The sequence below is a fragment of the Trichosurus vulpecula genome, chromosome 2 (assembly GCF_011100635.1).
Source record: "Trichosurus vulpecula isolate mTriVul1 chromosome 2, mTriVul1.pri, whole genome shotgun sequence".
In the NCBI taxonomy this organism is placed as follows: domain Eukaryota; kingdom Metazoa; phylum Chordata; class Mammalia; order Diprotodontia; family Phalangeridae; genus Trichosurus; species Trichosurus vulpecula.
Genome location: NC_050574.1, coordinates 288,539,588 through 288,554,869, shown reverse-complemented (window position 1 = coordinate 288,554,869; position 15,282 = coordinate 288,539,588). Strand labels below are relative to the sequence as shown.

Below are 15,282 nucleotides of genomic sequence, written 5' to 3'. Positions count from 1 at the left end.
CACACTTAACACAGTGTCTGGACACAGAGCATGTAGTTAATAAATTCTTGTAAACTGACTAGACAACGGACAAAAGATATCCAAGGAATGGGGTTATTAATTAAAAAAAATATTGCTCACTTTTTTGTACAATACTTTGCTTTCATGAAGCTTCATTTTTGTTGATGCTGTGACTTAATTGTGGCTCCAGGCCTCAAAAGTAGAATATGACTTCTGAAAACTCCTGTTCCTTGAATTGGTTCCTTGGCACAATGTGTCGCTGAGAAGTGCAGAGCCAAAAGGGTTCAGGCTGACCACTTGTTTGCTCCCTAGGAAGCGTCTGAATCCTGCACTGTATTACTGTGTACTCTGCCTTCTTCCCCCTTTTAGATGAAACTGATTTCCCCAGGCCAGTTCTGCAGTCACAGATCCTGCATTTTCTTCTTGCTCAGCAGGCCATTTTTCTTCAATGCCTCCATGAGCCCCACCCTCTAGGGGAATCACAGCAGTAGATTGGTTATGCTAAGCAACTGCCTTCGGGGCTAGATTTTGATTTTTTTTTATCCCAATCCAGTCATTTATGTAGGCAGGATAACCTCATCTTGAAATTTTGCAGGATTAAAAAAAATCACAACCCTAGATGATTTGTGTCTAAGATATTTCGAGATCCTTTCTTAGATTTCCTTGGAAATATTAATTGGGGGCTGGGGGGTGGGGAAGCAACCTTAAGGAAAAAAAAATATTCTGTGCCTAGGGCTGATTTCATCATTCACCTGGTATGCTGATTAAACAAATCACTGGCTTTGGAATTAGAAAATTTGGGTTCAAGTTCAGACTATCCTGCTTGTTAATTGTGTGACCTTTCACTTCTTTGGGCAACAGTTTCCTTATCAGCAAGATGAAGAAAATAATCATTGCTTACAGAAAAAAAAAAGAAAAGAAAACTATGAACAATTTTTTTTTCTAACTCTTCTGCCTGAGCATTTGGGGTAGTGTAAGTTTTAAATATTATTCTCTTCTTTGCCTCTAGAGCTGACCCAGACAGAAAGATAAATGTTCAGGAATGAAGGATGGGAATCAGTTAAGAATCTCAAGGAATGCAACTTGGGCCACTAACATTTGTTTTCCCTTCAGTGTCTAGGCCTGTGGACAAGAAATTATGCCCAGGACCTGCTCCTTCGACCTCTCGGCTGTGCAATGTTCCTTGCTCTACAGACTGCATGGTCTCTTCCTGGTCAGCTTGGGGTCTTTGTGTTCATGAAAACTGTCAAGATCCTCAGGGGAAAAAAGGTAATCATTTGGGTTTGCTTACTTAAATGTTTACCTAGATCGATACACATGCACTTATTGGTTATACTCTAAAGAAAATCATTATTTAAATATGGATAACATGAACAACTAGCATGAAGTTCATGACTTGGCTAAGGGCTTGTGTACCTTTCAAAGGGGTAGAATTTGGCTTTTTTAAATATTATAGACTTTCACTTTGTGCTGTTTACTGGTGATACAACTCTGAAGAAGCTTGATATGATGTATTTGCTATATTTGTAAGAAGGCAGGGTTGTTGTACTAAAGTAATTCAAATGGGCTCTGATCTATGCAGAACATACTTTCCAGGCAGTAAGTCACTTTACAAACCCTTTACACATCAGTGATTACCTTGAGATCAGTGGCTATAAGAGTTTGCCTTCTTTCCCTGCTTTGGAGACTGGGATTTCCCATCCTTCCTCCCTGCCTTTCTCTCTATATTAGGCATTACCTGGACAGTCTATCTCCCACCATTATTCTGTCGTCACACCTCAGTGTGATTCAAACTGACCATAGTATCCTAAGTGACAGGATTGATAAGCCCAGTCAGCATTGGCCTCACTGACAGGGATAGCACTGGCCAAGGTGCCATCTCCTTATTCCATTTGAAGAGGACCTGTTTTTGGAATGTCCTGATCTGTTCTCAGAATGCCCATGGAGTCACAGAATGAAAGGGACCTCAAAGGCCATCCAGAGTATTTCATTCATTACTGTAAGCTCATACTCCAAAATTCCCTATGATTAGTCATCCAATTTTATTATCATTTGTCTTCTGAAGTATATCCCATTCCAGTTTTTAGTAACCCTAAGTGTTAGGAAGTTTTGGTCTTTTTTCCTGCCTTACATTGATCTAAGATCTGCCTCTTTACATCTTCTGCCCATCGTACCTAGGTTTGTTATCTAGGGAGAAACAGAACAAGTTTAATGCCTCTTCTATACAACAGTCAATCAGATACTATAAAAATTCTTATCATGTTCCCCCAAAGTCTTCTCTTCTTCAGGGAAAAAATACGTAACAAACATCCCTTGTTACCTTGATTGATCCTCTTCTGGATGTTTTCAAAGCCTTTCAGTATCCTGATCACTTTCCATTGAGTTCTCTCCAAGTTATTTACTGAAATACAGTGCCCAGAGCTGAACACAGTTTTCTAAATAGAGCACACTGGAACTATCACCTCACTTTTTATTGAAAGAAAATAAAGTTTCATCAGGTAGATGGAAGCCAGTGGGGCGGGGGGAGCTTTAAATGCCAAACACAATAAGCTATTTCCCCCCCATAGGCAATAGGGAGACACTGAAGATTTTTGAGTAGGAACTGACATGGTCAGATCTGTGCTTTAGGATTATAAATTTGATGGGCATGTAAGGTATATCAGACAGGAGAGATGAAGTACAGAAACATGTTAGGGGCCTGTTCCAGTCATCTAAATGAGAGTTGATGAGGGCCTGAACTAAGGTAGAGTGTGTAAGTAGAAAAAAGTAAAAGAATAAAAGAGATACTGTGGAGATTTAACAAAGAAGACTTGGAAACTGATTGGATATATGAGGCCTAAGGGAGAAGAAAAAGAAAAGAATAACTTTGAACTTGTGAACCTGTGTGACTGGAAAGATAATATGAATTATGACATTTGGGGGAAAAAGTAGATGGTGTTAAGTGAGAATATAATATGTAAGTCAGTCAATAAGCATTTATTATTCACTTACTATGTGCCAGGCATGGTGCCAAAGACTGTGGTTATGAAGAAAGGCAAAAGGAGTCCCTTCCTTCAAGAAGCTTACATTCTAATGGAAGAGATAACACACAAATAATTAAGTGAACATAGATACAAAGTAATCTGAGAGGAAAAAGCACTAGCAACTGAGGGGACCAGAAAAAAAAAACTCTTTCAGAAGGAGGGATTTGAACTGAGTCTTGAAGGTAGCCAGAGAAACCAAGAGGTAAGGAAAGAGGGACGTAACATTCTAGATCTATGTATGAAGGCATGGAGATAGTAAGTCAGTCACTGAAGTCTCATTTATTAAGGGCCTACTATGTGTCATGTACTGTGCTAAGCACTGGAGATATAAAGAAAGGCAAAAGGCAGTTTCTACCCTTGAGGAGCTCAGAATTTAATGGGGGAGACAACATTGTAAACTAATATGTACAAGCAAGCTACATACAGGATAAACAGGAAATAATCGGTAGAGGAGAGGAGCTGGAATTAAGAGGTTTGGGGAAAAGATTTCTGTAGAAGAGAGGATTTTATCTGGGATGTGAAGGAACCCAAGGGAGCTAGACGGCAAAGATGAGGAGAGAGAACATCCCAGTCATGAGGGATAGCCAGTGAAAATCCTCAGAGTTGATAGATGCAATGTTCGTAGAAGAAAAGAAAGGTATAAAGGTATGAGGAAGAAGCTTGCCTAGGTACCTTGTTCTTAGGTTCTCTACTGCTAAGAGGCCCAGGTCCTACAAAGACCTTATCTTATCCCTTATGCTCCCCTTTAGTCAATTCCTACTGCTATCCCTCCACTAGTCTTTAATCCTTACCATCTCTACTCTTTAGTCTCTACTCTTATCTCTATGCCTCATCCTGTTAAAGCCTATGTCCAAAGCAACCATCCACCCTTTCTAGTTAGCTCAAATAAAATATCTAAAATAGAGTCAGTTCTCCAGCTTTCCAGGTATGTAGGTCAGGATGTCTATTTTTTAGTTGTCCTTAAATTAGAATATTTTCAGCTTTGCTGAACATTAACAGTAATCACTATAAAGTAGTTTCCAACTTTTTGGAAGGAACTTTATAGCAGTATGATGCAGAGGAGAATACACTGTCATTTCCTACTTGTTTGACTTTCAGCAATTCCCTGTACTCCAGTGACCCTCAGTTTCCTTATCTATAAAATGAGGGCTTTGGAGTGTGGAATTAGGGAGGAAGGAGATGGTTGAACCGGATGTCTGTGTCTTCCCTGCGTAAATCTATGACCCTTCATACCCTTAAAGACAGTTGTTCCCTCTCCCCCATCTTCTATTTTCCAGGCTAATATTTTCCAAGCTGAATATTCCTAGTTCCTTCATCTGACAATTGAATGCCATGATCTCAAGTCTTTCTTTTTTCTTTTATCCTGGTTGTCGTCCACCTCATGAGTATCTTTTTAAAAATGTCCTTTTAATGTAGACTTCCATCCTTATATTTTTTTTTTTAGGAAATAAGAAAAAAAGTAACAATTACACAACTTGGCTCACCTGGTTCCTGGCTATGAATTAATTACTGAGGAGCTTTCTTACTGGAGTTTAAATTATTCATAACTGCTGCCCTCCAGTGTTCACAGATTTCACAAATTTCAGTTGGACTTAAATATGTGGGAAATAGAGATTGGTGGGAAGGCCATTCCAGGTGAATGCTGCTAGTTGTGTTAAAAAAGCAAGCTAACAAACAAAACAGTTAGTCCTTGGGAAAAGAGGAAAGCAAGAGCTTGGATAGCCTCTACTATTTATATGCATCTGTTTTCAAAGTTGCTATTTGAAAGCTATAGAAAGAACATTTGCTCTAGTCACAGGATCTGGGTTCATCTCCAGCATCTGACCATTACCATCCACATGACCCTGTGCAAATCACTTGGCCTTTAGGTTTTTCATCTGTTAAATAAAGGGGTTGCACCAGATGACTTCTGAGGGACCTTCTAGGATCTAGATACATAATCTTCTGAGTCATTCCCAGTGGGCTTACAGCCAGAGGGTTCATAATCTCACTGTGGCTGGGATGTATTCCTGAAATATTGCCCCAAACAAACCTAGCTTCAGTAATTTTCCAAGGGAACAGTCTCAATTTTGGAAGTAAAAGAGAGTAAAATTAGAAACTATAATCAGAAAGTTTAGCTGTGGCAGACAGAACAAGAATGAAGTAAGGACATATTTCTGTGTTTCTTTCTATACTGTTAGGGGAAGTGGCTTGTTGATTTTCATTCATTCAATGCTACAACAAACATTTAATTATCTGTTATAGATATACCCCTATGCTAGAAGCTGGTGGAGATGTGAAATTCAGATGAGATATAAACTTTGCCCTTTTGGAGCACAAAGTCTATTCGGGCAAAGCATAAACATAGATAACTACAATCACACTACTCTTTTATAAATATGTTAGACCTTGTTCTTCTCTTGGGTTTAGGGATATTTATATTAATAGTCAGGATAAACCCATACTATATAATATAACTTACATAACGTGTGTATATATGCACACATATATAAATGCATATATGTGTGTAAATGTATTTATTTCTTTATGTATCACTTTAAAGTTTGCAAAACTCCTTACAGATGTTATCTCCTTTCACCCTCACAATAACCTTGGATTTGAGTACTATTATCTCTACATTACAGATGAGTAAAGTGAGACCGAGGGAGGCCGACTTGCCCAGGCTCACATAGTGTGTAAATATCTGAGACCAGATTTTAATTAAGGTCTTCCTCCTGATTCCAGGACAGGTTGGGAGTAGAAATCAGTGATTGTTGTATAGGAGAGTGAGCTGATTGTTTTGCGAATACTGTCAGGGAGAATTTCTGACTTTGTTTTATTAAAAATCAGCTGGAGTCACATGCCTAAGACCCTGCTGATTGCTCTTAGAAAAATAAAGGATAAATTTAGCTCTTTGGGGGAACAATTCTGTAGTTGCAAGAAGTCCAGGTATGTAAAAACACCAGTAAGTAATCTCCTTGTAAGTTCTACTGACTTTTAAGCAGGAAGGACTAAGGGTTCCTCAATCACACATGTTTCTCATGATATTGTCATGGGTTTCTACTAGACCAGAGTCACTGAGCTGTCTCAGACCAAATGTATTTTAGAATTCCACAGAGTCTAGGAATACACAGACTAATAAATTAAATACAGGAAAGCTGTGGGATTTCAACCAGAGCCTCTATCTTTACATTAGAATTCTTTACCGTGAAAGAAACGAGAGTACACAAAAATAGCTCTATAACATTCATACATTGTTAGATATTATCTGTTATAAAAAAAGACTCAAAAACACATTGCAGTGAATATTCACTATAGTGCCTGAATTCTTAGGATAAGAATGGGACAGGTGTTTACTGGTGATAAGGGGTCAATTAACAGAACCCAAAGGAAAGAAGTGGGGAGGAGTAGGTATTGCCTAAGCTGTACTCAGAAAGAGTAAACAGGATGCCCTGGATAACTCAAGTCAGTGTTCATGGGTAACCAGACCCAAAGACAGAGACAAGTAATGGAATAAAGAGTTTGTAGCTATGCTCTAAATTCAAGAGAAAATGGCGGAGAAGCAGGGATGCAGTTCATCTGACCAAATGTGATGGCGGTTTGTCCCATGCAACTCATCCAAACAAGACAGAATTATTTTATGCCAATTTGGGGCTAACTGTGCACTCTGCCTTCCTTTCCCTTGGATTTAGAGTCTAATATACACACAGAAGGAGGCATGAAGGCGATCCCTATAATACTGCAGCTACTTATTCTTCAATAGTATCCTGATATGTCACCATAATAGGTTCCCCTCACTCATTTTTGAACATTATAGAAAGGGAAACAGGGGAGAGGTAGAATTTCTTGTCAGCTACCATTGGAGATGACAAAGATCACCTCCCCCCCCCCATCCTCGTTCTGTTATTATTTTATAGTACTTCAATCTAGCGCTCATTGAAGATTGTGTGGTTTCCAGAAGTTCAAAGTATATGGTAAAATCAGGAGTTGTGCACAGCCTTAGTGCCATTCCATCGGTTTTATGACAAACAAACAAGGAAATGATTACTCGACAGGTCTGGACTAGTCAAGTGAAGCTAGCCTGCCCTGCAACAGAATTTAAATAGAATTGCAGCATTTACTTTCTGATTTTTGAAAGAACTCCCGACAATACAGGGTTGCAGATGAAAGGGAAACAATCTACCCTTGCCCCTCCCCTACACCCAATGATTATTGTTCAATTTATAGGAACAACAACATAACCCACCAAACACAGGAAACCCACCCCTATATCACATGTTCATTTCCTGGACCTATCCTTATGATTATTATGATTGGAAACAGTGACTGAATAAAAATCTTACCCAGTAGCTGTCCAGATTAGGAATTAAACAGGATTGCCTTAAATTACATAGGGTAGTCCAAGCAACCCTCAAGAAAGAGTTCTTCTACTAGCCGATGCCTGGGTAACGTTCTCTCTGAGCTATTCTCCCAACTAGTACTCACGGTGGTAGGTTGAGTTTTTAGAGGTTAGCGGTTCCCTAAAGTTCTAGGTTGACACTGAGGGGCCTTTTTTAAAAACTGTAACTCATGAGCTGTAACTGGTATGCTTCTTATTAACAGTCAGCCAGCAGACATAGCTCTTATCAAAGGCATGTACTCAAATGGTATAGTGAGAGCTATAAAACATCCCTCCCTAGTAATCTTTAACAATAAGATTCAATCATCTTTAAAATAGATTTTTTCCCTTTAGTCTATTATATTTACTGAAAGCATAAGGCAATCTAGGATATATTCTCACATGAATACGGATATCTGTGGGAAGACTGGGCACAAACTTAGAATATAAAACATTGTAAGGTAAATCTATAGGGACCACATGTGATCAAGACTACTCTTTCCTTGGGTATTTGAAGTCCTTTCATTTGTGTGGAGTCCTCATAAAGTTCCCTATTGACTTCTAGACAAAGTTGTGCTAAAGCCAGCTCATTCAGGTTTGTAAAAGCTGATTGTTTAATTTTTAGTGAGGGTATTCATACTTTAGAAATCATCATATGCTACAGATAGCCTTTTTTGTTTGTTTCATTGATTTGTAGACTTAAGAAAGCGATAGAAAATGTTAAAAACTAATTAATATTAATTAATATTAAATGTAAAAATATGTCTAAGGTTTTTGGAGAGCCAGTTATCAAACATTTATCAACACAATTCTGGATGAGTTGCTCAGATGGGCTCCAAAGATTTGTTGTTCTCTATAGCTCGACTCTCAATTACCAGAGCTAACTCTCTCTTGACTATATAGTTGACTCTTTACTGCCAAAAGTCCCATTCTTTGAAGTTGATTCTGATAACTAGGAGTTTTCCAGTAGACAACATGATAATGACCAATTTCTAGATAGGTAGATGGAGCATTTTTAAGTTCTTCCTTTGTTCCAAGCACCAAGCTAAGTGCTAGGGATACAAACAAAAAAAAGCAAGATGATTCCCAACCTCATGGTGCTTATACTCTAATTGGAGAAGGCAAAAATAAAGGTGACCTAGAAAGAGGTGTATCTGGTATGGCATTACTGGAAATATACAGGAAATTCAAGGGAACTTCAGCTTCCTTGGTTCAAATCATAACCAACAAAGATAAGGTCAAAGCTTTCTTATAAATTCTATAATCTCATATTAAACTCCTTAAAAGAAAAAGTTAGTTTATAAAGTTTGTTTATTCATTATACTGACATGTAACTTACCTATTTACTTAATTTGCAAACCTGGAGTTCCTGGAGCAAAGATCCATTCTCAGGTGATGAAAGAATGGAGATGATGGCCTGAGTGAAGGGTAGACAGTAGGACTGGAGGTATCAGATGGATATATCTAACATTAACATTGTCCTAAAGATAATTTCAACATTTCAAATTTGGAAGAATCTTTACAATTTCAAATCTCTTGGGAGTAATTGTTATTTATTCACTATTGTTAGCAATATATAGTACAAGAGTTTAGAAACTGTACTCATCTTAGTACAGACGTACTATCCCTTTGACATATCCTAGAATGTTCCTTTCTGAATTCCAGTTCTCAGTTTATCTCCTCCATATTTATCTCTTTGACATAAAAATGGAGTATAGAAAATGCCTATGTCCCAATTCATTTATTCGAACTTTTCAGTTATTTTAATTTAAGATAAATAGAAATTTAACACAGTCATCTTTTCCATTTTTCTTTGTTAGTTTTATTTTGTTTTTGCTCATCCTTCATTATTCACCTAAAGTGATTTGGGAAAATCTGAGTAGGTTTACTGTAATACACACACACACACACAATTACACAGACATTTATTTATGTATATATGTATAATCCTTATGCTTACCACGGTCTCTATACCATTATCACATAGTATATACCTTTTCTTCTCTGTTTTAGCCAAACAAATCTTCTTCAAGCACACCTCCAAATCAGCCTCATTTTCCCTTTATAACATGCCTCCCCTATCTTCTCCATGTTACCATGTCCTTCTCTTCTCTCCAAACAGAACTCTTCTATCAAGTGTTTTCTAACTTACCTGTCCCATATTTTACATTATTCAGCATCCCTAACTCCCTCTCTACTTGGCAAAGGAATTCACATGCATATGTGTGTGTGTGTGTGTGTGTGTGTGTGTGTGTGTGTATACACACATCTATGTATCCACCTACGTATTATAGGTGTTTTAATGTTTATTTCCTAAGTTTACATATTGTCTCTGTGTATATGTATGCATTTACACTACATATAAGTGACTTAGGCCTGACAGACTGTATACTTTGTATGCAATGGGATTATTTTTTCTGTCTTTCGTAGCTCTATCTCTTCACAGCATCTCTAGTTTAGTTCTCTGTACACTGGCTGTTATTGACTAAATTGTATCCCCTTATTAATATGGGAAGCAGCAGTAACATGGATTGATGTAAATTGTATGGGACAAATATGCTTTTGGAAAGGCTGATGACTTTTGAAAACCAATTGAAAGAGTGAATGACAATGTGTGATTTGAGAAGATGTTAAGGAAAAGATCCAAGGTTTTTATTTTATGCTGAGCTTATGGTACATTTTGAAGCTAGTTAGTAGTCAGTTCAAGGGTACTGCAAATGTAGGACTGAGATAATTTATTGATTGGAGAGACTGAATCAATAGATTTATAGTGAGATGGCTGCGATGTGATTTAGAGATGAAAAGTGCCTAGGCCAAAGCTCCTTAGTGGAATTAAGATCTATGCAACTGGGCATCCTGAGACTCATGTTAATGATGGACTCACCTAGTTAGTGACTGCCTGGGTTGTTTAGGACCTTGCCAAAAATCAGTAAGTATTAGGCCAGATTTGCAAATTAAGTAAATAGGTGTTACATATCAGTATAATGAATAAACAAACTTTATAAACTAACTTTTTATTTTAAGGAGATTAATTTGAGATTATAGAATTTAGAGCTAGAAAAAAAGATCTATGGAGATTATTAGTGTTTGTTGTCATTTAGCTGTTCAGTGGTGTCTGACCCTTTGTGACTTCATGTATCATAACATGTCAGTGATGGGCATGGGGTTTTCTTGGCAAAGATATTGGAATATTTGCCACATTTCCTTCTCCAGTGGAATAAGGCAAACAATTAAGTGAGTCTCCCAGGGTCACACAGCTAGTCAATGTCTGAGGCCAGATTTGAACTCAGGTCTTCCGGACTCTAGGCCTAGTGCTCTGCTGCCTTATAATTGCTGTTGTGGTTATCATTATTTTATGTGTCAGTGGTCATGGTGGTGGTGTTGGTAGTAGTGATAGTAATAATAGTAGTAGATTTTGAGTGAGCTACATGGCATAGTGGATTAACTTTTGGTCTTGAAGTTAGGAAGAGCTTGATTGAAATTCAATCTGTGAAACCTTTTCTGCGACCAAGGGGAAATTATTTAAAAGTTATATGCCTCAAGAAAGGCCTATCTAGGACTTATCTGAAATGCCATACAGGAAATTCTGGAAAGTAGGGGGAATTCACATACATGGAATCACATCATATTCACAAAATCACAAATCTTTTTTTTTAATTTGGAGGCTTGTCGGGTTCCTGTTTATATAGAGTTTATGTATGGTTCCTGTTTATATGTTCTCAACCTACATACTACCTGTACCTTTTTACTATTTGATTTAGGGGTAAACACTACCTGATTTTCAAGATGTTTATCCAAGATAAATTTCTGTACAGCATTTGAAAGATCAGCTCAGCCAAAGACATCCTTTCTGTCTTTATCATCTATTCTTAATGATCTCATGAGGAAAGGCAAATTAGAAATCAATTTGACTATTTTATAACTACTTTACTCAGAGATAGTTAGGGCCTTAGGTTACTGAGGCTCAGACATGTTTCTTCCTTATATATTTTTGAAGTGTATAATTGCTAAGCACCTTTCTTTCTATAAGAATTTTTTTGTTTGCTATATTATCTTGACTTTTAAAAAATATTAAACATGTAACTAATTTGTTTTTATGTGTGGATCTTATCTCTCCAGCTAGATTGTATACTTCTTGAGGATAAATACTATTTGTTCTAGTGCCTCTACATAGGCTACTTCCCCATTTCCTAAAGTCATATCTATTGCCATGTTATTGATCCTTAATCTTTTTTTGTTGCCAACTAACCATTTGATATTAGTTCTATTTGCATGAAAATATGTGAAACCCTATTATACTTTTTCCTTTTTTTAAATAGGGTTTAGATTGAGACGGCGGCATATCCTCATGGAATCCACAGGACCTGATGGGAATTGCCCACATTTGGTGGAATCTGTTCCTTGTGATGATCCGATGTGCCATCGGTGGCTGGTTTCAGAGGGTGTCTGTATTCCTGATCATGGAAAATGTGGCTTGGGACATCATATTCTGAAAGCTGTCTGCCAGAATGATAGAGGTAGGAAGTAATGACAAATTTGGAACCAAATGGCTTCAACCAATGTATGTATTGTTATTCTGTAAGAGGTAATTTATCTGAGAGAGAGAAGTAGAGTCTTTCTTTCAGAGTGTAGGTGTTTAAGTCAAGTGGCACATTGCTAGAAATCCTGTTACCAGGATGTACTTTGGGACTACCTTTTTCACAACAAAAGCACCAGACCTGATTATGTATGAATATTATGTCAATCTATAGCACTCTCCATGGTACTGATTTTGTCAGGGCAGGGAAAAACCATTTGGTTGAATTTTAACTTATCTGTGCTGAACAAGCTTCCATTTCTTATTTGCAAAGTCAGTTTAAAACACAGTTTTATGCATTATTAATAAACAGTGTAATGAAAAAGAATCTGGGGCTGAAACTCCTGCCAAGTTGAAAAAAATATTCTAAGTGGCATCTTTTCATTGCCACAATATCAGATTCTTGTACTAGAATCAATCACGGTGGTAACGCTAAGCATTTCTAAGAAAAGATTTTTTAAAAAAGTTGTCAGGAATAATGCTTGAAGTTTCTTGCAAAACTCTTAAGAATGGTGTGTTTCCTTGATTAATGAGCTTCCAGTGCCTGTACAATTGTCTGAAATGAAATGTGATTGAAGAAATACTTAAACCAAATGCTAATGAAAATGGAAATGAGAATAATGACATTTTTATTTTATCTGAATTAAAAAGAAAAGGAAATCAGACTTGTGGATAGTCAGTATCTCTATTGATGAAGCCTGCCACAAAGAGTCTCAATTGTGGTATTTTTTGTGAGTTTATTTTTTATGAAATGTTTTGACTTAAGAAATATAATAACCTGTGGAGTGAAATGAAATGACAAGCCAGGTTCATGATGAATATTATAGGAAGATGGTACATACTATGGGGTTTTGGCTTATTCTACTTACAGGTAAACAATACACAATTACATATATGGCATATATATGCAATGACTATATTACACAGTGACATATTTGCCAACTACTCGATGTTTAGTTTCATATTTAAGGATTCACTTTCTTTATTCATTTTTATTTAAATATCTACAAACTAACAGTGTAGAGCACTGATATTACTGACAACATTGTAGCTAACAGGAACAGATGTATAATTTAATATGTATCTATATTTTATGATTATAAATTATATAAACATAATTTGTCATTTAAACTGTTAAATTTAGTTCTGAGGTGGTTTACTTTGCATTTATGCATTTGATTTTTGTACTTATGCCTTATGTTCTTATAGAAATATATAAAATTCTAGTAGAGAACTATATCCGAAAAACAAATCTGAATAATGCTGTTTAGAATAATTTTTAAAAGATTTTTTTCCTTTTATTCCCAAGTTGAAGAAACTTGCTACATTTTGGTTTACTAGAGTCTTAATAACAAATGACTCATTTTTATGCACTGTCAGTTTCCTTTCCTCTGGGATTTGGCCTAAGAGATTACGTCTGGTTAGCGGTCTATCTCTCTTACTGTCACTGTGTGTTGCACATCCTGCATCAGTTGTAGGGATGTAAAGCCACCCATTTTTCAACAGTTCTGTAGCTTTGTTTCCTGTTCCTGAATCAAGACTGGTATTTATACTTGCCCTCTTCTCTCATTTTCTGTGCAAAGTATACGCATGTGTGTGTGTGCACATATGTGTGTTGTAGCATGTGGGATAGGAGACCATGGGGGGGGGGGGTGAGGATATTATAATCATTTGAGGCTATTTTTTTAACTATTAGATGACTTTACATATTTTAAGGTAAAGCAGCCACAGTAGTAGTTCTGGGGAAACATTAGCCTCCTGGTACCTCTAGCAGTCTTTTGTTAGTGGGAAATTGAAAATGCGTTCTTGTGCTTTTACCCATTCAGCTGATGTGCTAATTTAAGATGATTGATGATAGAGGTTTGGCAGAGAAGTGCTTCTCTGTTACACTTTCCACATATTATTAAAGAATTTGCATGGCTATAGGAATTGACAGGATTGTTGACACTCATTTGAATGACTAGAGGGGGAAAAAGCTTTGAGGGAAGGTTGAATAATTTTCTTTCTATTTATTTATTTAAAATTTCTCAAAGTATTTGGTATTTTTCATCTAGTCACCCCCAATTCATTACTTGTTTTATGGGTCTTTAATGTTGAGAAATTTCTTAGTATTATCTCCACATCTAAAACCAATACTTAAAAAGTATAGTATATACTCTGTTATATTATATAGAATATATACTTTATATAGTATTGCATTGGTAATTAAGGTAGGATTTTGTTACTGTTTTAGAATGATTAATTAAGTGTCTTTGATTTAGCCTTACTAGGTGCAAAGCCCCAGGCCCAAACCCCTATCTACTAGGTGCTAAGCTTATGTGGGCGTGAAGCCCTCAGGGTGCTAAGGGGAGTTGCTAAGACCAGAGCCAATAGTAGGAGCCTGAGTTCTGGTAGCTCAGATGATGTTTGATGATGACTAAAGAGTGCATAAAAAGAAAGAACAGAGCTATTTGTTTGAGGCTTTCACTGCTGGAGGCACAGGACTCTGGGTAGCCGCTCTAAGAGCCTCCCTGCTCACCCAGATGTTGGTGGTTTCTTGGTAACTATGAATTGTATTTGGTCTGTTTATAAATGTATGTTTGTAATTTGTTTGTAATTGCTCTGACATTCAGGATGCTGGCTTTTTCCCCTGAACTAAGTGAATGATATTTGTATGTTGGATTGAAATAAGATTCTTAACCCCTTAACGTTGCTTTCCTTAGTAAAGCAGATCAAAATAACTTGTGCTGGCAGTGCCCTTGTTGTTGGGTTTGTGTTGGTCTTTCACCCCTACAGCAGCTGCTAGCCAAATTATTGCAACAACTATATAATATTTATTCAATATTATATATTGAATTTATTTAAATATATATTTTATTCAATACATAGCATGCATTGAATTTATTTAAAATTCAACACACATTTATTAAGCACTTACTACATCCAAGGAACTGTTCTGAGCACTGGAGGTACACAGTTAAGGAGCAAAATAATCCCTGCCTTCAAGAGACTTGCAATAGAATTGAATTCAGAGGTAACCTCGGAAGGGAGCTCCTTGTTCATGAACAGAAGTAAGTGTGGTGTAAAGAAAATGTCATAAGGGCAAAGGACATTTCCATTGACGTGCTCAAAGAAAATGTGAGGAGGACATAGGTAAAACTGGATAGAATGAGATATTTACAGGGAATTTAGAAAGGTCAACTATTTAATTTCTCTTGTTCAACCCAGACCTTTCCCTTCTTCTGTACATTAAAATATTCTACAGTCTTTCAAACATGTATCTCCCTTACACATTGAAGAGTCCAGGGATCTCTTTGGTAAAAAGAAAACTGAATCCAGAGTCAGTC

General features: G+C 36.8%; 1 protein-coding gene across 1 annotated transcript in view; it reads left to right on the top strand.

Moving 5' to 3' along the window:
• THSD7B (thrombospondin type 1 domain containing 7B) overlaps window positions 1-15,282 on the top strand; it is a 1,008,764-nt gene that overhangs the window by 298,587 nt on the left and 694,895 nt on the right. The window contains exons 5-6 of the mRNA XM_036746882.1: window positions 1,114-1,269; window positions 11,700-11,897. Coding sequence (XP_036602777.1) covers window positions 1,114-1,269; window positions 11,700-11,897 — 354 coding nt within the window. The remainder of the gene's footprint in view (window positions 1-1,113; window positions 1,270-11,699; window positions 11,898-15,282) is intronic.